This window comes from Vulpes vulpes, chromosome 1 (assembly GCF_048418805.1).
Source record: "Vulpes vulpes isolate BD-2025 chromosome 1, VulVul3, whole genome shotgun sequence".
NCBI classification, from domain to species: domain Eukaryota; kingdom Metazoa; phylum Chordata; class Mammalia; order Carnivora; family Canidae; genus Vulpes; species Vulpes vulpes.
In genome coordinates this window covers 55,562,854-55,586,099 of record NC_132780.1, presented here as the reverse complement: position 1 = coordinate 55,586,099, position 23,246 = coordinate 55,562,854, and the positions used below count along the sequence as shown (strand labels likewise).

At 44.0% G+C, this 23,246-nt stretch overlaps 1 protein-coding gene across 3 annotated transcripts in view; it reads right to left on the bottom strand.

Annotated features, from left to right (window-relative positions):
* MTCL3 (MTCL family member 3) overlaps positions 1–19,963 on the bottom strand; it is a 46,098-nt gene extending 26,135 nt beyond the window's left edge. For all 3 annotated transcript variants that reach the window (XM_072764656.1, XM_072764661.1, XM_072764649.1), the window contains exons 1-4: positions 19,660–19,963; positions 16,488–17,726; positions 15,812–16,036; positions 13,730–13,888 (exon numbers count right to left, since the gene is read on the bottom strand). In XM_072764656.1, coding sequence (XP_072620757.1) covers positions 13,730–13,888; positions 15,812–16,036; positions 16,488–17,627 — 1,524 coding nt within the window. In that variant the 5' untranslated portion in view covers positions 17,628–17,726; positions 19,660–19,963. The remainder of the gene's footprint in view (positions 1–13,729; positions 13,889–15,811; positions 16,037–16,487; positions 17,727–19,659) is intronic.
* Positions 19,964–23,246: the final 3,283 nt, after the last annotated feature.

The following is a 23,246-nucleotide window of genomic DNA, read 5'->3' as shown; positions in this document are numbered from 1 at the left end:
TTTCTTTAAAAAGTTAAACATAAATTCATCATATGATCCATAAGTTTCTCTTAGATATCAACCCAAGAGAAATCAAAACATATGTCCACAAAGAAACTTGCATGTGGATATTCATAGCAGCATTATTCATAAAAATGGAAAAAAACTAATGTCCATCAACAGAAGAATGGATAAACAAAAAGTTGTATATGTGTATATACATGTATGTAATTCTTGCATTGAAGTTTAGTGTCCTCTGTGAGTTTTATGGATATGTTATAAACAAAGACCATAAACAAAGACATATATACATAATACAAATATTATTTGGAAATAAAAGGGAATGTAGTATTGATATACAATAAAAGATCAACCAAAACCACATTAGGCTCGGTGAAAGAAGCCAGATGCAAAAGGCCAAAAACTGTATGATTATAATTTTATGAAATATTCAGAAAATACAAAGCTATAGATTTAGATTAGATTATTGCTTGATTGGGGTTAGGAGTGAGAATAGGAGGTGGCTGTAAGTGAGCACCACAGGTAAATGTTCTCAAATTGTATTGTGGAGATGGTTGCACAACTCTGTACACTTACTAAAAGTCACTAAATTTTATACTTAAAATAAATTGATGGTATGTAAATTATACTTCAATAAAGCTGTATACAATAAAACATATTGGGTAAATTAAGAAAAATGTATTCAGCTAAAGAGAAAGAAAAAAACAAAAATAGATGTTTGAAAACTATTTACTCTGAAAAACAGAAAACAGCTTTAAAAATACTGCATTCTTAATAAGAATACACATGGTCTCTATGAACTAAGAATGGAAGGTCATAGAGGAGATTAAGATCTGAAGACTAGGAAGCTGTTGGCAACAAGAAAACTCACAGAGGACACTAAACTTCAATGCAAGAATTAGGGAATGCCCGGGGCAGCTCAGCTGTTTAAGCATCTGCCTCTGGCTCAAGCATCTGGGATCAACCCCTGCATCTGGCTCCCAGCTCCATGGAGCATTGGCCTCTCCCTCTCCCTCTTCCTCTGCCCTGCTCATGTGTGCACACTCTCTCTCCCTCTCAAATAAATAAATAAAATATTTTCAACAAAGGATACTTATATGGGTTTGGGACTATCACCTTCAATTCAACGCAATAATTAAATTTTGCCCTGGAGTCTTCAAAGAGCATAACCGACATGGCTGAAAATTAACTCAATGAGACTGAGCAGAAACTTGAGAGTCCGTCCAAGGACACAGGTGAAAAGGACAAAGCAAAGGTGAAAGGATGAGAGGTAGGAGTTCAAAGTGAAGAAAATAGAGCCTGTGTGGTCGTCAAGCCTATTCACAAGGAAGCTCCTCTGAGATCATTAATAAATGAGTGTTGATTTTCAGATGGAAGAGTCTACATGTCCTGGATATATTATAAACAAAGACCATCACCTAGCTATGTCTTGGTGATATTTTTGAAGTGGTTATTCTCCTTAGCTTCCCAGACTCCTTCTGGTGCCTTCTCTGTCCTGCTCTGTGCTGGAGGAGGCTGACCTCTGCATACTTCTTGACCTAGGCTCCCCCCCTGCCAGTTGCCTCTTAGTTGGGTTTGGCCAATAGAAGGCGCTGGCAGAAATGCTGAGGGATGCAGGGTAGGAGGAAAGACAGAGTTCAGGGTATTTCCTCTCATTCCCTCACTTTTCCAACACTGCGGTATCTTAGCAGTAGCTAAGACCCATCCAGATGACAGCTCCCCCTGGGTGGGTTCCAGCTCTCACTGGCCCCTGGAACACCACTTCCTCAGCAGTGTCCTTCTATCTAGAGGTGGTGACGGTTTCCAAGTGTTGCCAGTCTTCTCCGAATGCCTGACTAGCCCCAATTCCGGGTGTGTTCTCTTAATCCTGCCCATACCGCGGTTGGTAATCCTGCATGTATGATCCATCTAGGGGGACATTCTCTTCCTACTGGGGGACCCTGATTGATACAAAGGGCGAAGAAGAATATCCAAAACTACGTAGAGAGAATACAGTCTGACCAACAAAGGAATCAAAGTCAGACCAATCTCGTATTTCTCCACTGCAAAACAAATGACAGAAGATCACAGAACAACATATGTAATGTGAAAGAAAAATCGTTCACTTGCTACATCCTGCCATTCCTGTGTGAAGTCAGACACATGCTATTTTCGAAAGTACAAAGGGTCAAAAAGCATAACGTCTACAAACCTTTCCTGTAAAAAAAAAAAGTCCAGATCATTATCTAATCAAATTAAAGATTATTTAAAACTGAGGTTTCAGAAATGTAGTTGTGGTTTAAAACCACAATAGTTAAGTACTGAAATGGGATGTATCTTGTTTGAATTACATATGAAGCCAAAGATATTCTTTAAATGGAAACTATATACTGTCATAGTAAGTAATAGTAACAGCCTTAGTGTATAATCCTGTGGTAAATTAACAAAGACCAGGCAGTAATCCAAGGGGTTGGGCTGACTGAACGCATTCTTAATTCCTTGTTTTATTTTTGAGTTTGGTAACTGGGAACATTGGGAATCATACATGTATCACCACAAAAAAACCCAAAAAAACCTAAAGTCAATACTAGTAGAATTAAAAACAGAATAACTACCTTCGAAATCATTGCAGAACATAGTTATTCCATTTTATTTTATTTTGTTTTAATTTTTGCTTTTAGACTTTATTTATTTGAGAGAGAGAGAGAGAGAGAATGAGCACATGCACAGCGAGGAAGGGGGTAGAGGGAGAGGGAGGACTCTGGGATCATGATCTGAGCCAAAGTTAGGCACTTTACTGAGCCACCCAGGTGCCCCATAATTATTCTATTTTAAATGTAGCCATTCCTCTAAAGGGTAGGAATATGATAGCCATATTTTACCCTCAAAAAACAATACTTTCCGTAGAACCGATCGTCCTAAATACATACAGATGGCCCCCATTTGATAAAGTTCTATGAAAACCTTTGGTTTCATATGCAAGGAGGCAACAGATACAACCATATACCAACATATTAGCCACTCATTATGCACGTGAATACAATAATCAGTTGGGCTAATTATTTCTGGTATTATTCAAGGCTCCTGACCAGCATGATGGTAAGAACGTTTATACTTTGTGAAGGAAAGAAGAAATAACGTAGTTAATTTTATTAACCACTTACCACCATGATTAATTGGCTGGACAGAGTGGAAATAACTGAGCTAGCCAGCAGAGGAATTTGGAATACATTGAATTTTTAATTTTAAGTGCCTCTGAGTTGAATCAACGGAATATAAATGGCCCCATTAAGTGAAATATATAAGTATAAAATGGAAACCGTCAGGAGAGAAGCTAAATGACATCTTTAAATGTCATCTTCGAATGTCATTTACCATCCGGATAAAGATCAGTCTAACTGACCCTAAAATGTAAAAATGGAATTAGAATGGAGACATCAAATAAGTGGCTGTGTTTCCATTAAGATGCAGTGAAGTCTAAAATCTTCAAGATACAGCTGAATTTTCAATTTGGAAAATGATTCCTAATATACAGCGAAATTGCACGTTATAATTACTCAAATGTAACACAAGTATTGGAAAACAAAGGAATCGAGTAAATCCTAATTTAAGAGCCAACGATGAGCTCCTCTGACCGCAGCCACGTCTTCCTAAATCCCTCTTCTCTTGCCCAAGCATTTACAGTTTTTGTATATACAGCAGTCTCTGCGTGTGAATTAAATGGGAATACGTGCCCTAAATTCAGAGAGCACAGTATTATCTGTGGAATCCCTAAAATGCACCAAACCGTCGGAAGTATCTTGTGCTTGAATACAATAGCCCTCTTCTCTCGGTTAAAATGTCTCTCTTCCAGAAAAATATTGACAGAGCAGAAAAAGGTGAGAGAGACTTCATCCCGACAAGTCAGGGGGCAGCTAGCTGACTGCACGTCCCTTCGAGGCTCTGCAGACTTGAGCTCTGGCTGGTGGAGCAGTCGGGACTAAGGACACGCCTCGTGCACGAGGTTAGCAGCGAGCGTGGGTCTAGTGGAGTGACCCATAGAGGGGAACGGCACGGTGTAGACACCCATGGGGGGAGAGAAAGCAGAGGCGTGTGCAAGAGCTGGAGTCCCCGATACAGCTAAAATTTCACTCTCCTGGACTCTCACATTCTTTCTAAGAGGTAAGTCTTAATCAGCTCATCTAGAACTTTGTGGTATTAGCAAGAGCATCCGATGTCTACACCACCTTAGGGTTTACAAGGCACGCCACACATACTACCTTCCATCGTCCCTGGGAATGGACTGAAGAGGGAAAATGGCTTTCTTCCTTTAAGAGGTGATTGAGAGTCAGCTACTAGTGATTAATCTGAAATAACAAAAGTATGAAGCCTGTAAAAAGATGGCATCAACAGACCTGAAAACGCATGTTTTAGCCTCATGTTCCCAGTTTCTTTTTTTTTTTCCTCCAAAGATTTCCTCTTTGTGAGATAAAACAGTGTTATCCTTTAGACACTTTGGAAGTACTATTCTCTCAGTACTTGCTCAGTGCATTTTCTAAACGTGTGCTAGAGGTGCAGTTTTCCTCTAGGAAACTGAGGCCCCTGAGAAGAGCAGGTCATTTGTGGGTCACGAAGAAGATAGAAGGGAGGGGGTTGTGCAAGGGGCACCCTGAGTCCCAACAGTGAGGTTGTGCATCCCTGGCCAGTGGAGACCATGCACTTGCAGGCAAGCAGACCTGTGAGGACCCTGCCTGCGGACTACTGATGTTAACTTTGCTGAGCCTTGAGTGTTTACCTCTAAAATGAAAGGTTTTTGTTTGTTTGTTTTTTTAGAGATTTATCTGAAAGAAAGAGAGAATGTAAGGAGAAGCAGAGGGAGACAATCTCCAGCAGACTCCCCGCTGAATGCAGAGCGGGTCATGGGGCTCGATCCTATAACCCATGAGATTATGACCTGAGCCGAAACCAAGAGTTTGATGTTTCACTGACTGAACCACCCAGGTGCCCCTAATGTGAAACTATTAACAACATAACTCTACATAAAGTATCTGGCACAGTGACTGGCTTGTGATTAGCACTTGGTGCTGGTAGCTGCAAAGTAGCTGTAGCTCTGGGGGTAATTGTCCGTCTCTGCCCAGCCAAATCAACCGCTGAGCGGCCTATCCCAAACATCAAAGATGTAAGCAAAGAGTTGGATGGTCTTTGGGAGGAACAAGATCTGCAGTCTTCATATTGTCTCACCAAAGGATATGGAAGTCAAATGCAGAGCTGATGTGTAGGGTGCCAGGGTTGTCCTCTTGTTTTTGAGCTCCTGTCATCATTCCCCCTCCCAAGAAGCCCGTGAGGTCCTGTTCCAGGGGAGACTTGTTGCTTCTAGGAATAACGGTTTTGAGAGAAGCAAGGTAGAAGACTAGAAGTTTCTAGGAGATAGCAAAGTCTTAAGAGATCTCTAATTCTGGAAGCAGGGTGAGGCTGGATTTCCTCACCCATTTCCCTTGTATCTTGTATTACACCAGGCCTCACAGGAAGGGCCCTGTTTCTGACTCATAGTTCTTGTTCTCTCCACAAAATAGGACCTGGAGCACCTCTCCTAATCTCCATGCATTCTCTCACTTGAAATTGTTTATTGTTTGTGGACTTTGTGTCAACAATTTCTGATTGTTGTGGACACGATGATGAGTAAGACAAGATTCAGTTCTTACTTCCAGGGAGTTTCTAGCCTAGTGTGGGGGAAAAGATATATATAATGAAATATGGAATAACAGCCGCTATTATATTACAGAAGAATATGGTCTAATGGATTAAATGCCGGGCCCTGAACTGGACGTTGAGGTTCTACAGTGATCCAAGCCGGTATCGGCCTCAGCTTCATAAGTTTTCCATTCTGAGATGAACCCTGAACCATTCACTATAGTAATTAAGGCACATGTGTAAATGTTGTCAGAGTGAAACTTCTAGAAGGCTGTCTTTTCTATTGGAAAGCAATTGACTTAAGGTCAGGACGACCCTCATGGTTACATGCACGGTTATCTTGTTATACACACACACACAATAAATGTCTGCAAAACTAAAGTCAGACCAAAGTTTTTGGTTTTTAGGCTCAAGGAAAATGCTGAAACAGAGAGATGCTATTTCCTGCACCAGTAGAAGCAGGGCCCTTCTCAGGCAGTAAAGGGTAGAGGCCAGTGGAGAGAATAATGTGAATCACAGCCCCCAAACTAAAGGCACCACAGAGATAGTTAGGCCACAGCTATACCCAACAGAGTCCCTTAAGGAAGAGAACAGGGTGTTTAATGGGGGTCAGTTCTATGTGAGGTTCTTCTCTGTCACACACACACATACACACACACACACACACACACACACACACACACACACACATAAAAGCCTAGTGACCTCAGAGAGATTTTTATTATACTCTCGGGAACAGAAAGACTTCCACCTTCAGGAAATGTCAGATAACTCCTATCACTTCAATAACAGCAAAATAAAAAATGACAGCATTCCTGTGGCGCAAACCCTGAGTTTACCGCAACACCCTGGTACCTGTGTCTTTGTATCCTCCGCGGCGTCTATGTGCCCATATTATGGTAGGTAATAAAGTACTACTCAGTAAATATCTGTTGATTGAGTGAGTGAAAAAAAATAACCACAGTAATAAAATAACCGTAGTGAGACAGACTGGCCCACCCGACTATAAACAAAACTTTTGGGGAGAACAGAGATGAATAACAAAGTAGAAAGTGACATTTTTATAGGCACCTTTGCGACTATTTAAACTTCTACATTTATTTGTTTTTTTTAAAGACTTTATTTATTTATTCATGAGAAAAATAGAGAGAGAGAGAGGCAGAGACATAGGGAGAGGGAGAAGCAGGCTCCTCAAAGGGAGCTCGATGTGGGACTGGAGCCCATTGTGGGACTCGATCCTGGGACTGGGATCACGCCCTGAGCAAAAGGCAGACGCTTAACTGCTGAGCCACCCAGGTGTCCCAAACTTCTACATTTATGAATAAAGACACTGAAGCATATAGATTTCAAGTTATTTGCTCGAAGTCACAGGGAATGAGAGGTAGGCCTCAAAGTCAATTTATAGCATCTGCGACATGTGTACTTTCTCATAAACCACATTCAAATTCACAGCTAATGACAAAATGTCTAAATGTTGTTTTCTACAAAAGCGTTATTTATTTTTTTATAAAAGTGATTGTATAGATGAGAACCGGAGATTGTTGTGAAGGCTCAGCCGTCCACCAGTTGTCTGTTTATAATTGGGAACATTTTCCTGTCCTAGGATTCATTTTCTTCCCGGTTGCTCTGAGGACCTGCTATAAAACTTGGTATTGCCTCCACATACAGACACGGTCAGGAAGCAATTTCTCTCAATTTTTCTCTCCCTGGCTTGACTGGTATGGAACTCAGAGCTGTTTTACCACAAAGCACGTCCTTTGTATTAAATTTTCCTTCCCCTTCCTAGAATTCTTACTTGACCAAAATTTTAAACCCTTATTTCAAGGGTTATGATTTATTTATCATTTTTAAAAGATTCTATTTACTTATTTGAGACAGGAAGAGAGAGCAATAGAAAGTGAGAAAGAGCTGGGAGGATGGGGACTGTCCAGAGGCAGAGGGAGAAGCAGATTCCCTACTAAACATTGAGCCAGATGTGGGACTAGATTCCAGGACCCCGGGATCATGACCTGAGCCGAGGACAGACACTTAACCACTGAGCCATCCAGGCGCCCCAAGGGTTATGATTTATTGAGAACCATTTCAAATCTCATTTTAAGGTAGCTTGGAGAAAAAGTTGGAGAAGTGAACAACTCTTTAATACCTGTGTAGGTAAAATACTTCCATGGAGATATTTAAACATATATAAGCTGCCCATCGCTCACTCAAAGTTCAGCCTAGAGCCCCAGAACATCTGTTAAGGTGGCAGAGTCGACGGTTGGGGACTTAGCTCCCATCGATATGGTTTACAAGCAAATGCAACAAACAATTCAATATACATTTTTGTTTGTTTGTTTTTAAGTAGGCTCCATGTCCAGTGTGGAGCCCAACATGGGGCTTGAACTCATGACCCTGAGGTCAAGACCTGAGTTGAGATCAAGAATCAGATGCTTAACCAAGTGAGTCATCCAGGGGCCCCTCAACATACATTTTATTGAACAATTTCTATGAAGCAATGCCACTGCACATATCAGAATGAATAGATATTTGAAATGGGAACTGAATATATAATCAAAAGGAGACGGTTAATTAGGTAAAATTCATATTTATACAGTGCCTTACTGCTCTAAGAATATAAAGTTCAAAGTTCCAGCCAAGACACAAACTGGCTGTAGGAAGAATCTTTACTTTCAAAGCTTTGAAATCCTTGAGCTCTTCACTTAAATAAAAACAGAAATTTGATGTTTACGATACAAGTTCAATAGGTTTCACGAAATACTCCACCAACAGGGATTTGCTTTTGCTGAGGGCTTTTTCCCCCATAAAAGAAAAGAGCCACTAAAAAAAAAAAAAAGAAGAAGAAAAAAAGAGCCACTAAGATAGGACTCAGTCTTGGGAGTCACTTCAGAATGCATACAACTGCATATGCAATTTCATGAAAAAAGAAATCCAATGGAGTTTACCATTTCTAAATAAATATATCTTCGAAAATACACTCACAACGTAAGGTAACCTGAAAAACAAGCTCTCTTCTGTTTACCTCGCACATTGTTTTTTGCTTTTATTTTAGTCTGTATTATTCCTGCCTAAGTTACTCAACAAACTACTGCGTCTGAGATGTGATTAAAGTAAAAGTGTTTAATTGATGCATTTAAAAATATTTATAGCAATTTCATTTAAAAATATCAATGGCTGCTGTTCTATTTTTCAAATTACAGCTACCAGAACCAGGGGGAAAATATTTGAATGGCAAAGAAATTCCCCCTTAACACTATCTCTTGGGCTGCTTCTTTGCTGATTTATCACTCAGCATTTCATTTTTGCACTTAATATCTCAGATAAACACACTCTTACCAAAGCCAAGTAAAGTCATACTCACCTCTCTATTTTATATCAAAAAATAAATATGCAATAGTAAACATGCAGGACAAGCATTTGTCTGTAAAGAGAGTCTGAGTAAATGGATATGTTCTGTTTTTAAAAGAGACACTACTGTTGAAATTTATAGTACTAATTATTTTTGCGTTCTACAATGAGACTTCACTGTAACAGATAGGATATATCAACCAAGTGCACAGAAAATACAAGTCCCAAGACAGATAGTGCTACTGCAGGAGGCAAGTTAGGAGCCCTTGAGGGCAAAGACCAGGAAAAGTTAAGATTATTTTAAGGCTCTTGCATGAGGTGAAGGGATGAAACAACACAAAGAGGATAGACTCTGAAATAGAAAAAGTCAGATAAACATTTATCGCCATCATCATCTCAGTTACTCTTTCTTCTTTTCCATCCTCAGAGGTTCTCTGTGGGCGATTTCTTTCCCCAAATGTCTGTCATCAATGCTTCCCCAAGTGTCAGATCTTAAAGGTGCCAGGAGAAGACCCCTCCCTTCTGAAGAGCACAAAGGTTTCAAAGCTCTCGAAGTAACGTTTCTTCCTACAGCAGCAGGACTTCATGAAGGGCATGGACCTTCGATTAACTGTGTCGGAGACTCACCCCTCACAGAGCCTCCTCCCTCTCCCCACTTTATGCTATTTGTGCATTAACCTGTCCTAGCCTTCGAACTACAAGCTTAGTCGTAGTTTCCATGAAATAACTCTTGCAAAAACCTGTCTCTGATTGTTTGTGATGATGAAAGACCACCGTTTCCCCCGGGTTACATAAAAATAGAGGCATTTTTTTCTACTGCAAGGGAGCATAGTGGAAGTAGCAATCAATGTTTTGTGATCAGATGAGACTACCATAAAGATTCTAAGGCTGCATCCTAAGAGGTCACTTTTGTTTGCAGTTGGCAGGATATCAACTGTTTGAATACAAGCAACGAGTTGCAGTAGACTCAACTAATTACCTCCATTCCGCCTCTACTCAACTCTTCTCAGCCCCCTGGTGCCTACTTCATACTCTCAGAGGAAGAAGATAAGCAGATGGATGTGAGCAGGTGCATAGGACCTTGGGCAGCCACTAGCCTTGAGAGCAATTGGTCAACACCCTTGAAGCCAATTAAACTCTTGGTAAATGGTTTCCAAACTCCAGCAGATGGCCTATCGGTCCCAGTTGTGCTGTTCAACATCTATGTGACTTCATATAAGAAACTAAAAACTGGGAGTTAGAGGATTGCTTCTCTCTAGTATATTCTAGTTAACATTTTATGATTTTACTCCCTAACTAGTGTCTTTTCTTCATTATGGAAAGTTTGTCCCGGTTCTGTTTCCTCCACTGATTAGAATGCCACAAAGGGGTGATAGTTGTGTGGCTAATTATTGCCACTAAGTTTTATTATTGATCTTCTTAGAGGATAAAAAAGTTACCATCACAAAAATCTCATTTTAATGAAACATTTCTGATTTCCAAATATATTTTTGAACTATCTTTTATATTTCTGACACTTTTCTGAACACTATGAAGGTCAATCTCAAATGAATGATTACAGAGCTTCCCTGCCAGAGTATTTTTCATTTTCCTTTATTACCTTTAGAAGCCCCTAGGTTTTTATCTTCCACTCTTGTCCTTCCTACCTATTTCTATTTTTCTCCATTGCCACTCACCTTCCCAAACAGGGAATGCTATTGTAGAGTCCATCTTTTAAATAAAAGTTTATTTTAAAAGCTAATATCCTGAATTCCTTACACTTTGATTGTTGTGGTCTCTAACGAGGGACTGAAGTTTGTCTTTTAAAACTCCAAGGAGAGGGCAGCCCAAGTGGCTCAGCGGTTTAGTGCCGCCTTCAGCCCAGGGTGTGATCCTGGAGTCCAGGGATGAGTCCCACATCAGGCTCCCTGCATGGAACCTGCTTCTCCCTCTTCCTGTGTCTCTGCCTCTCTCTCTCTCTGTGGTGTCTCTCATGACTAAATAAAATAAAATCTTAAAAAAAAACTCCAAGGAGAATATGAATTTCCTTTCTGGCATGAACATATACCCACATTGTTTGATAATGCTACAAGAGTGTTTCCCCAAATCAGAATGAGAGCCCTGAAGGAAGAAATGGTTATAGGGAAAGGTGTAGGGAACAGAATCAAGGAAATGCATCTTTACAATGATTCTCCTGAGAACAATCTCGGGTTCCAGACCTTCTTTCCCTAGCCAGATTTTCTGGCTTTTATTTTATAATGGAAGAGGACCCATCTGTCTGGCTAGTGGATAGACAGTCTACAGGGATTTTCCCCCTTTCTGGACACAGAATGAAATCAGGAAGCTCTTATGCCATTCTTAAATCCAACTTTGCAGATCTTCATGTAAAAAACAGTCACATGATACCACATCACAAAGCATTTCTCTTTTATTCCTGGTAGTCAAATGAAGTTTGTTTTGACTTGAATGTTCTTAATCGTATAAACAAGGAATATGGGAGAAAGCAAGTGAGGTATGAACATGGAGTGGAGTCTAATGGAACCGACAATGAACTTTCTCTTTGCTTGTCTATAAGAAGGTGTTTAATTGCTATGATGTAGGATGAATTGTGTCCCTTCGATTCTCACATGTTGAAGTCATTACCCCAAGTACTAAAGAATGTGACTGTTTTTGGAGATAGGGTCTTTACAGAGACCGTCAATCTACAATGTAAAACCTACGATTAGGTAGGTTCTAATCTACAATGACTGGTGTCTGTGGTAGGGGAAATTTGGAGATAGGCATCAATAGGGAGAATGCAATGTGAATATGATGATAGCCATGTATAAGGCCAGGGGAGAGGCCTGGAACAGATCCTGCCTTCATAGGGAGGAAACCCTGACTACACCTTGACTTTAGACTTCCAGCTTCCAGAACTGTGAGAAAATAAATGTCTATTATTTACACCACCCAGTTGGTGGTACTTTGTTATAGCAGCCCTCCCAAACTAACAGAGCTACCTATTCCATTTTTTTTCCTGGAAACTAAGCCTCCATTTTTTGGACACATTTCAACTGTACATTATTGTTTAAGAAACATATTTACATAATCCCATAGTTAATCTCCCTTAGTAAAAAAAAAATCTGTGCTATTCTTTAAAGATAATGTCCTGGATTTCATGATAAAAGTCATGCTAGCTGCAGAAGATGTTGAGATTCATTAGAATAATATTTTTACAACTGTGTAAACTGAAGCAAGTTAGAAACCTTTTGAGTCACCCAGTTAGTTACTGGTGAAAATAGTCACATAGCTCCCATTTTTCACGTTTTCCTGCCAAGGACACAGCCATTCTTAGGTATTAGCCAAGAATTACATATCATGAAAATGGTTTTGCCCTAAATTGTCATGTTAAAAATGTTTAAAATGTAGTAAGTAGAAACTTAGATCACAAAATAGTTTACCCCACTAATACCACTTAACACAAATTCCTGACATATAGTCTTAATCAGACTTGATATTTTCACTGTTACATGGTAAATATATTTTTATACCATTTTAAGATAAGCACAGCAATGAAAGGTGCCATATCTTTGGAAAGATATTGGAAAGTCCATGGAAAAGATTAGGATTTTCATTTAAGTTCTGCATATTTAAGCATAGGCAGATGTCCAGAGGACCATGTGTGTATTTGCTAATTTTCAATAATAATTTTCATCAGTTGCACTGTATAATCCCAGGCAGTTTTGAAGAATATTATTTTAATTCAAATTGGTACTTATCACAAAGCTAATTACTTCTTGATCAATCTTTTCTGTTTCTTTTCTCCTACAATTATTTTGACACTAATTTTGTTCTTTGGGAAAATTTAGGGGAAACATGGTAGAAATTTCAAATACCTGACGTGGAAGAGGACTCTTGACTCTTCTACCCTAAAGGGTAAGAACTAAAGATGAATTGGTCACAGTGACAATGAAATAGATTTCAACTCAAGACAAAGAAAACCTTTAAACAGAGCTATGCTGTTGCAGAACTGGCTACTGCCAAAGATCTTAAAGGTTAGTCATTGATGATGTTCTAAACATTAAGTCATTTGGGGGTTCTGTCATAAGGAGGGTTCATGCAAAGATTAGATCTGATTCAATTCGATGCGATTCAATCGAATGTATTTTTGTGACCTTTTCATCCTAAAAGTCTGTGATTCTATGAACTAAGTAGTAATCCCAAAACTAGCTCTTCTTCTTAACATAATGCTTAGTCCTTCATACTCTTGACATCCTTTGTGTTTGGTATAGCTGTGTAATTTCTTTAACATAAATTTATTTTTAAAGATTTATTTATTTTTTAAAAGATTTATTTATTTATTTAAGGGGGTTAGGGGTAGATGGAGAGGGAGAAACCCTAGCAGACTCCAGGCTGAGCATGGAGCCTGATGTAGGGCTCGATCTCACAGCCCTGAGATCATGACTGGAGCCAAGAGTTGGCAGCTCAAACGACTGTGCCACTCAGGTGCTCCTCTTTAACATTAATTTAGATGACAGGATGAAACCTCAGTCAGAGCTCATATATATCAAGTTAGAGGCAGAGCTGAGGTCAGTTTTCTTTGTTACTTATTAATTTAGTATGAAATCATGTGTCAGTACTTTGGGTGAGAACAACAAATTATTCTATAATCATTAAAAAAACCACGGAATTATTTTAACAGTCATACAGGTCTGGAGATTCTTTTCTAAAGAACTAAGTATGTATGTAGCATACCATGAGATAATCAAATACTAACCTCCTTCATTTTTTCCAGTTCATTCTGTAAAGCTTGCTTTGCAATCTCAACTTCTATGAGCTGTTGCCTCAGTTTTTCATTTTCATCTTCCGTTGTTGTTCTTTTTTCCTCCACATTTTCCAATTCATGGTGAAGTCTCACAGATACATCCTTTGCAACCTAAATTAAGGTGTTTTAACAATAATGTGTAATTAATACAATGAATGAGCTAAAGTTATATTCACATTAAAACCACTAAGAGCCAAAAAAAAAAAAACCCCAAAACTACTAAGAGTCAGTACACAAATAGTTTTTACCATATACCAATAATCTATCTAGATGCTTTACTTGTAAGTTTAAATTATTTAACCCTCACAACAATCCCATGATATAGGGACTATTATTGTTGTACTTTATAGATGAGGAAAATGAGTCTCGGAGATATGAAGTAATGTGCTCAAGGTCACACAGCTAACAAGTGGTCAGGTAGTCTGGCTTTCTGTTCCCTTCACCTTAGTGTTCAATTGTGTTTATTCATGGGTAGAGACATTTCACATATCTCCTCTAATTCTATAACAAAACTATACATTTCCATTATCACTCAGTTTCAAGACTAGAAAGCAAAGTTTTCATAGGTGAGGTATGGGACTTGAATTTTGATCCTACGATGTCACGTGCTTACTTTCAGGAAACATGTCAGTCCTTGAGATTAAGTTTTATTTGTTTGAATTACAGTGTACATTTTTGCCTTTTGCTTTAAGATCATCTTAGAAATTTTAGGGTTTGAACAACACCCTTTGGTGTAGTATTATGTAGTGGCTCAGGACATAGGCAGTGGTTTTATATGGGGTGGGGAGACAGTCTGTCACCTATTAGCAGATTTCCAGGGCTGGGGGCTGCGCACTTAACTTCTGTAAAAGGTTCAGCTTCTATACAAGATGATGCTATAAATAATCCCAAACTCATAGGTGCCTTATTTATTCTTTTGTCTTGAGCTAACATTTAGATAGATAATTCACTGTTAATATATATAAAAATGCTTGCCACGGGGCCTGGGGCATAGTGAGCACGCACTCAACAAATGTTAGGAAAGGAAAAAAACAGTAATATAATGACTTTCACTAGATGCTGACTCGCAGTTTTCTTTAAAACAAACAGGATAATTACACTTGATTTTCATATCTTGATGAAGTTAAAATAATTAAAATGATGTTTGGTTGTCCAAAGGTAATGAAGATAACTTTAGGTTTGCATTGTCAGTGAATCTGCCTACAGTCCATCTGAACTGAACAGACCACACCGACTGGAAAAAAAAAAAAAAAAAAAAGAAGCACTTCAAGGTTACAATTTTTCCACTGGGGGCAAATTCTAAAGGAACAGCTTCACATTAAGAATGAGTTTTTTTGGGGGATCCCTGGGTGGCTCAACTGTTTAGCGCCTGCCTTTGGCCCAGGGTGTGATCCTGGAGTCCCGGGATCGAGTCCCACGTCTGGCTCCCTGCATGGAGCCTGCTTCTCCCCCTGCCTGTGTCTCTGCCTCTCTCTCTCTCTCTCTCTCTCTCTCTCTCTCTCTATGTCTATAATAAATAAATAAATAAATAAATAAATAAATAAATAAATACTGCACTTGCTTTTTCCTTCTTTCAAAAGAGCAGCAAGTTGGACCGATTTCCCTTCGGGGAGTTAGCAAGGTAGGAGGGAGTCCTGGAAGCAGAGGGTTAGGGGCGCCTTGCAGCCAGACACCTGAACTGGAAGATCTTCCCAAAGCTGTTTCTATTCTGGGCTCCAATTCCTCTCCCTCCAGGAGTCTGCACCGAGCTGCTCTGCCCCCAGGCCCTTACTTGGAGGGCAGCGTCTGGAGGCCAGAGAGCAACCAGCGCCAGGGCCTGCGCTACCGGAGTCACCCCAAGAAAGCCCCCGAGCTCGCTCCCCTTAGGGCCTTGCCCCGACACGAGAGCCTTCAGCACCCCCCCTTCCCTTTCTCCCGCCCAGAACCTGCTAGTTTGCGCTCAGCGCTGCGAAACTCCGCGTGTTTGCGGGTGAGCAGCGAAGGCCGTTCCCCGCGCAGGTCCCACGGCCGCCCGGCCCCGCGCCCCCCGCGCACCTTGAGGTCCTGCTCCAGGCTGCGCAACAGCTCCCCGTCGATCTCCCCGGTCTGCGCGTAGCGGAGCCTTTTGCGCTCGGCTTTGCGGAGGCGGTACTGCAGGATCCGGCAGTTTTTGTTGGCTCTCTCCAACTCGTGGCGCATTTCCTGCAGTTGACAGGCATCCTCCTCGAAGAAAGTGTCCCTCATCTCGTCCATCTCGGTCCTCAGCTCGTCGATCTCGTTCTGAGGCGGGGACAGGCCGCGGGTCGGAATTACCCTGGCTCCCCACCCCCGGGGGCGCGCACCGCAGACACCCCATCCCGACTCCAGATTCCGTCTTATTGCCCCCCCTCCGTAAGGCAGGAGCGACGGAGCTGAATGAAGAAGCAACTGGAAGAACGGGCCTCCCCCAGCTCCCCTACGCTGCCCCTGTCCGTGAAAAAGTGGGACAAGCCATCGTAATTAGAGAAACGAAGGCCCTGGTCTGGATTTAAATGCAAACCTAAGGCTGCTAATCTTGGGCTGCTTTAGATCTAGGAGAGGCCTAGGAGCCACCCCCCCCCCCCCCCCCGCGCGCGCGCCCCTTCCCTCCGCAAGGCTCCATAGCAGGTGCACAGCCCGTCACCCTCGCGGACACGCCCTAACCCTCCCAGGCCCCCGCCTCCCCTCCCCCACGCGCCCCCCCACTTCTCACCTTGAGAGTCTCGTTCTCCTCCCGCAGCTTCTCCATCTCCTCCTGCATCTCCTCCTGCTCCTGGAGCTGCTGCGGGTGCGGCTGCGACGCCGGAGGCGCGGCCGCCTGCATGCCCCCTCCGCCGGCGCTGCCCTCGGCGCTCTGCTGGGGGCCCTCGGCGGCCGCCGCCATCGGGGACACGGCGGGGGCGGCGGGAGGCTCGCAAGGGGCAGGGGCGCCGGCCCCCGGGGAGCCGCGGCCGCCGTTCTTGGCCGCCGCCGCCGCCGCCGCCGCCCGCTCCTTCTTGAGATGGAACTGGATGAGCTCAGACTGCAGGCATCCTTCCTTCCAGTAGCCCCCCCCGCCGCCGCCGCCGCCGCCCCCCACTGCCCCGCTTCCGGGGTTCCTGCCGCCGGGGCCCGCGGCTCTGCCCGCGGACGCGGATGGAGAAGGGGGGGCCCCCTCCCCGCCGCCGGCGCCCCTCTGCTGAGCGCGCACGCCGCGCCCTCGCCAGCCCCTGGGCGGCGGCGGCTGCGGAGCGCCCCCCTCCCTCTCCCCGGAGCCGCCGCCGGCTCCTCCTCCTTCCGCACCCCCTCCTCCTCCTTCCCCGAGCGGAGGGGGTTCCCCGAGTCTCGCGGACACCGGCTCTAGCTCCCGGGATGGCTCCTCCGACGGGCCAGGCCTCCTGCCGCCCACCGGGGCCAGGGTCGCCGCGGGGGCCGCTTCAGCACCAGCCGCGGGGTGGACAGCTCCCGGCGCGGCCCCTTTGGGCGCCAGGGGCGCAGCCTTCTCCGCCCCGCCTCCTCCTCCTCCTCCTCCTCCTCCTCCTCCTCCTCCTCCTCCTCCTCCTCGGCCGCCGGGCGGAGGCCCAGAGCGGCTCCCGGGCTTGCTGCCCTGCTGCTGCTGCTGCTGCTGCTGCTGCTGCTGATGCTGTTGCAGCTGCAGCTGCCGAACCGAATTGAGCTTCGTGCCGGCCCCCACGGGGGACCGGGTGGTCGCGGTCGTCTGTCGGGCCGAATTGTCCCTGAGTCTGGCAGGTGATTGAGCACGCTGCTGTTTTCGGCTGCTGCCCTCTGGGTGCAGTCGAGCCTCCGTGGCAGAGCTGGCGGCAGAAGCTGTGGCTGCAGCAGGGCCAGCGCCCCCCGTTGGTGGCTGACTCATGGCGGTCTGGGAGGGGTCTACGGATGAGGTTTTGAATGGTCCGTCACCAGATCATCCTCTGCCCTCCGCAAGTCCGCCAACCTTCCTTTCTAATCTGGGCTAGAAACAAAAGGGAAGCACACACATGTCTGCATGGTTACAGAGCAAAGGGTGATTGCCCCATAAAAGAGAAGCCTGGGGGGGGGGGGGGAGGGAGGGGTGGAACAAAAAGATGGGAAAAGCGCTCAGTTAGAAGCCTTGAGTTTAGAAATAGGATGCAGAATAGTCGATTCTCATTCTGCCCAGGGAGGCACCATCTCCCTCTCGCTCCATCTCAGGAAAATGATGATGATCCAAAAGCAGCTGAACCTAACATTCTCAAGGTAACAGGTTCTGGCAGTGGTGAGATATGGGTCAGAACGGAATGGATGAGAAGGGTAAAGATTTAAAAGCAAAAACAAAAACAAACAAAAAAAAGATGGGGGGATAAAGTCAGGAAGAAGCTTCAGAAGGAAAAGGAGAGGTCCACATGCTGGAGTTGACCACCCTGCTTTTTCAACTTTGGTTTTCCTCCTTATTCAATCCGCATTTTAAAGTCTAGTCCAGTAGAGAACGTTTTATTTAATTACTATTCTCAATGAGGGGAAAAGGGTTATGAGGTAGGTTCCTAGAGGAAATCTGCTGTGCATACATGGTCCTTTCCTCAGCTCTAACTCTTAATTGTTGTTCTTGGTATGAGAAATGCACCCATTTTCCTTTAGACTAGGACTACAATAAAAGTAATGAATGACTTTAAGTCAGGTTCAGTTTCAAGAAAGTGATGGTATTCAGAATCATCTATATGGTTTAGTTACTAGTAACCTGAAATCCAAGCTTTGGTAAATAATTAAAAAAAAAACACTTTTGGAGAAGTTTATCTGCACAATTTCTTAAAGTATAGGGTGCTGACTTCTGCACTTATCCAAATTTTATAGTTCTGGTAAGTCATTTTAGTGTTAAGAGTAATTGCCCGGTAGAAAATATTTTCACTCTCAAACACCTTATTACATGGCATATGGCATGGGTAAAGTTTATATGATTGGTTAAGTTGTACTCTTAAAGTGCCCAGTTCCTCCTGTGGAGCCAAATTCTAAGACAGAATGAGCGTGCTCCCGGAAACCTGGTGCATCCTCCCGCATGGTGGCAAGAGAAGCCTCTATTGTGTATTTTTTCCAAGATAAATCCATCACCAGCTTTTAAAATCTGGAAAGTGGCAAGCCATTGCCTCCTGGGTTCTTCTTCCTCGTGATCCAGCCACCTGGCCAGCCAGCTAGTCAGTTTGGTGCTTTTTTCCTTACAGCTATCATCCCTCCCTAAAGCACTGAAAAGCTATGACTATGCAGAAAGTTGTGCTTTAAAAAAAAAAAAAAAAACTCCCATCAGGAGAGGAGATGTTTGCCAGTCATGTCACCAGCATTATTCCTGTTACTGTGTATTTTTAAGTATCATAACTTAGTGAACATGCAGCAAGCCAGCCCTCATTTTATGAAGAAATACTCCCGGAAGCGGCCTTCTCCACCTGCCTTTGTCTTTTCAGGATCTCCCTCCGACTCAGTTTGAAAAATAATAGTAACAAAGAAGCCACTAAGGGGGGAAAGTCATCCACCAACTTATTTTCTGCACGTTCTCCAGAGCCACACGCGCCTAGGACGCGTGGCCTAGTTGCACAGCCTGGGTCACACCAGCGTGGACCGCCTAAGCCAGCTGCATCGCCAATGCAACCTTAGTTTTGGTTTGAATCAGGCATAAGCACGCTGGAGCTGAGAACACCTGACACCGTTTGCCCCGGGCCCCCAGGCAGTTGTACCCCAGGAGTCCAAGGGACCAGGGCTGTCACGTGGTTCTCACAAAGTGACAGGATGCTGGGCCCCTTCAAGGCATCCCCCGTAGGACCCGCCAGGCCAAGCAACCCCGGACGGACACAGAGCAACCATTTCGACCTCCCGCTCCACCTGCCCACCGACCCTCCCCACGGCGCACCCCCTCCCTCTAGGAATCCCGAAGAACCGCTCACTTCTCGGCGGACGCGGCGATTGCAAGTTGGTGCAAGTCAGCAGCGCTTCCCTCCGGATCCGCCGGCGGCCTCGGGCTTCCCCTTGACGTCTCGGAAAGGCAAGGAGGAGTGTGACTCCGGAGGGGGGCGAGCGACTCTGCGGCCGGCCGAGCAGGACTTGGGGCGCGCTCGGCCTCTCGCCCCAGCTCCGCGCCCACTCGCTTTCTGCAGACAAAGGCGCCAACGTGCAGGCGCTGCGGCCCCCGGGCCTGGGGTACCGAGCGGTGCCCGGCGCTGCCCGGGGGGGTGGGGTGGCGGACGCGCCTGGGGGGCGGACCTCACCGGCCCGGGCGTATGGGGGCGGGGCGGGATCGCAGGGGAGCAGGGCGGGGCCGGGGAGGGCCTGGGATGGAGCAGCCGGGCGGACCCCGGGTACCCGGCGGGGCGCGCGCCTGCGGGGCCGACCTCACCCGCCCGGGCTGGGGATGGGGGGCGGAGGGATCGCAGGGGAGCAGGGAGAGGGGCCTGGGATGGAGCAGCCGGGCGGACCCCGGGTACCCGGCGGGGCGCGCGCCTGCAGGACCGACCTCACCCGGCCGGGCTGGGTCGGGGCGCTGGGGAGCAGGGCGGGGCGGGTCCGGGGAGGGGGAGGGGCCCGGAGGCCGCAGCCACGCCCGAGATGCGGAGGGGCCCCCGCTGGCGCGAGGACTCCCGAAGCGTGGGTCTCGGCAGAGCTGGGTCCCGGGCGGCTGAGCGCCCTTCTGGGTGGGGGTGGGGGTGGGGGTGGGGGCGGGGGCCCGGGAGGGGGGCGTATCCCAGCAGCCGGTTCCGGGCGTGACGCGCGCTCCCGGGGCGGCGGCGGGGAGCGGGCGGGCGGCTGCTCGCCTCGTCTTTGTTCGCTCACTTTGATCCCGGGAGCTGCCCACGCGCCCCCCCGCCCCGCAGCCCGGGCGGAGTCAGCCGGCGCCGCTGCCCCGCCCCCCCGCCCCGCGGACAAAGGGCCTGGCGGGGCCGCTCCGAGGCCGCCCTGCGGGGCTGGGGGCGGCGGTGCCAGGGGAGGGGGTGGGGCGCAAACGAAGGAAAGCAGAACCTATGCCTTTACAAGGGGCGCCAATCCATACTGTTCCACAGTAAAATTTAAAAAATGCGACTGCAAAATTCTTTTTCCTTCCAGTTTTTTTTTTTTTTAAGGGGGGTGGTAGGAGGATCTTCCTTGTGCCTCAAAGAATTTCCTGGGTGAACTTGAAGATGAGAATACAAGTAAACACTGCTTTAGAAAGGGTATTTTTGTTTTGTTTTAAGATTTTCTCAAATTAGTATGTAGTTTCGTCGATAAAAGGAGGTCAATATATTGAAATAAGTTTTTTTTTTTTATGCAGACATGAGTTTTAGTGTGAAAGATTTTATGTTCTGAGCGTGACATCTTGCATTAAAAATGAAATAAACACAGTTGGGGAGTAGTTTGCATACAAGCAACATGATTACAGCAGAATAAAAAGATGTTTAAGCCCTGGTAATTAGGAGCTCTAGAGATCTGTAAGGCAAATACTGTATCACGACAAAAACCTCCACACTCACCTGCTCCAGAACAGGGAAGCGCTAGCCCAGCGCCCGGCACTGTCCAAGGTGCTAGGTATGCGAAGATGAAACAGGACCTGCTTCCTGTCCGGGGAGGCCCAAGCATATTGAAGGGACTTGGGATAATTTCCATATAATCCTTTACATACTTTTTGAAAGTGGAAATGTGGTATCTGTGCCATCTATCGTGAATAGCTCAGACCTCGACTAGGCTACAAAAATTAAGGCAAAAAAAAAAAAAAAAGTAAAGTATAATCACAACTTATTTAGCTTGTATATCAGATGGTTTGTCATCATGTACCCACACTTGAATTGTAATTTCCTTAAGGAATACCAATATCCACAGGTCCCATTCAACTTACGTGGATAAATTGGATAAAAATAGTTTTTCAGATTAATCTTTACAAATAAAATAATGATATTACAGAGTCTATGGACATAAAATGTATCTGGTCCTGCTTCTCTAAGAACTTGTACTCTGTTCAGTCATCAATATTTCAGGTTTTTTCCCTAAGGTAGTATTATTTATTTCAGTGTAATTAGTAACTTAAAAAGTCTAATAAAAACCAAGAATTTATTATCATGCATGCTTAAATCAAGTAGTCAATGTGCTTAAATGTGTCATTTCATAATTTAGTATTAGCAGTTTCAAGGTTGAAGACTACTAATAAAGAATAAGAATGAGCAATGTCAAGATGCTTCTCTACTTATGTAAATTTGCCATAAAAAGAACTTTTGAACTCGAAGTTTATTCTTTGTTAGTTAAAATTATATTTACTCAATTAAGCAAACCCCAAAGATGACTATTCAAAGGTTTTTGTCAGATTTAGAAAGGCTTCAGTATTATTTTTACTGTGTTTCAGGAGGAGACAGGCCAACTGACATTTTAATTCTGTAATAGTGAATTGTCCATTCTGTAGCACAGTATCATGTGCATCTTCAATCAAGGGAAGAAGGCTAAAGTCTCAATTTCAAAGTCCTTAAGAAATACATAGCTTAAAATATCTGTCCTCTAATTCTCAAGATTTTAACTATATAAAGGTATCTTTATATAGCTTTACAGTTTGCAGGACCCTTTCATTTTGTATGCTTAAAATACTGTGAAGTAGATACTATTTTCTCCACTTAAAACATGGAGTAACTCAGTTTGGGATGGTAAATGACTTTATTTAAGTTAAATTTCCAATCAGAACTTGAATTTGGATTCTGTCTTACATCAAGTCTCCTTTTTATATTTCTTCCACATAACTCTTTTTCATACCAGGACTTAAAAAACATGAAGGCTGATTTTATATCCTAGTCTGATCTTTTCACCGAGGCACAGACTATGTACATTTGGAGGTAACACTATCAACTAAAACTTCATATGACTTTTTCTCTCTTGTCCAAATGGTATTGAGTTTTATTTTATTTTTCTTTTACTGAAGAAAACTATATTCTATATCTGTCTTTTTAATGACTTAACACTAGATTCTTCATTGCTTAATCTTTTCCCTTCTCTTCTATATCCATTTTTTCTTTCAAAATATTTCTTAGCCTTGTCTTTTTTTAAATTTTCTGTGTAATCAATACCAAAATCCAGAACATAATTCTGTTTAGACTATTGCAAATTAGTCCTATATTAAATAGATTCTTTCTGCCCAATCCACACTGTTTAATGCAGCCTGTTTACACCTTTATTAAGCAAAATTTTCCTCATATCACTCTGCTTACAATCACTGCATCATGTCCCAACTTTTCTTCCTAGGCTTCAAAGAATTGCACTGTCCCCATCCTATACCAAAATGTACTTCTAATACTTCGCCACACATACTCCCTTTCTCGGACGGATTGTCTCTTTGCCCTTTAAGCATCTAGGGCTCATTCTGCTTGTGTACTTTTCTTCCTCTATTTTCCATACTTAGCATGTCTGTCTTCCTTTTCTGTTCAAAAGCAACCCTTAAGGCTCACCTTAAGTTTCAAATTCTTATGTCATGTGAACTTAGGCAAGTTATTTAAACTTTCTGAGCCTCTGTATTTTTTCCACTCAT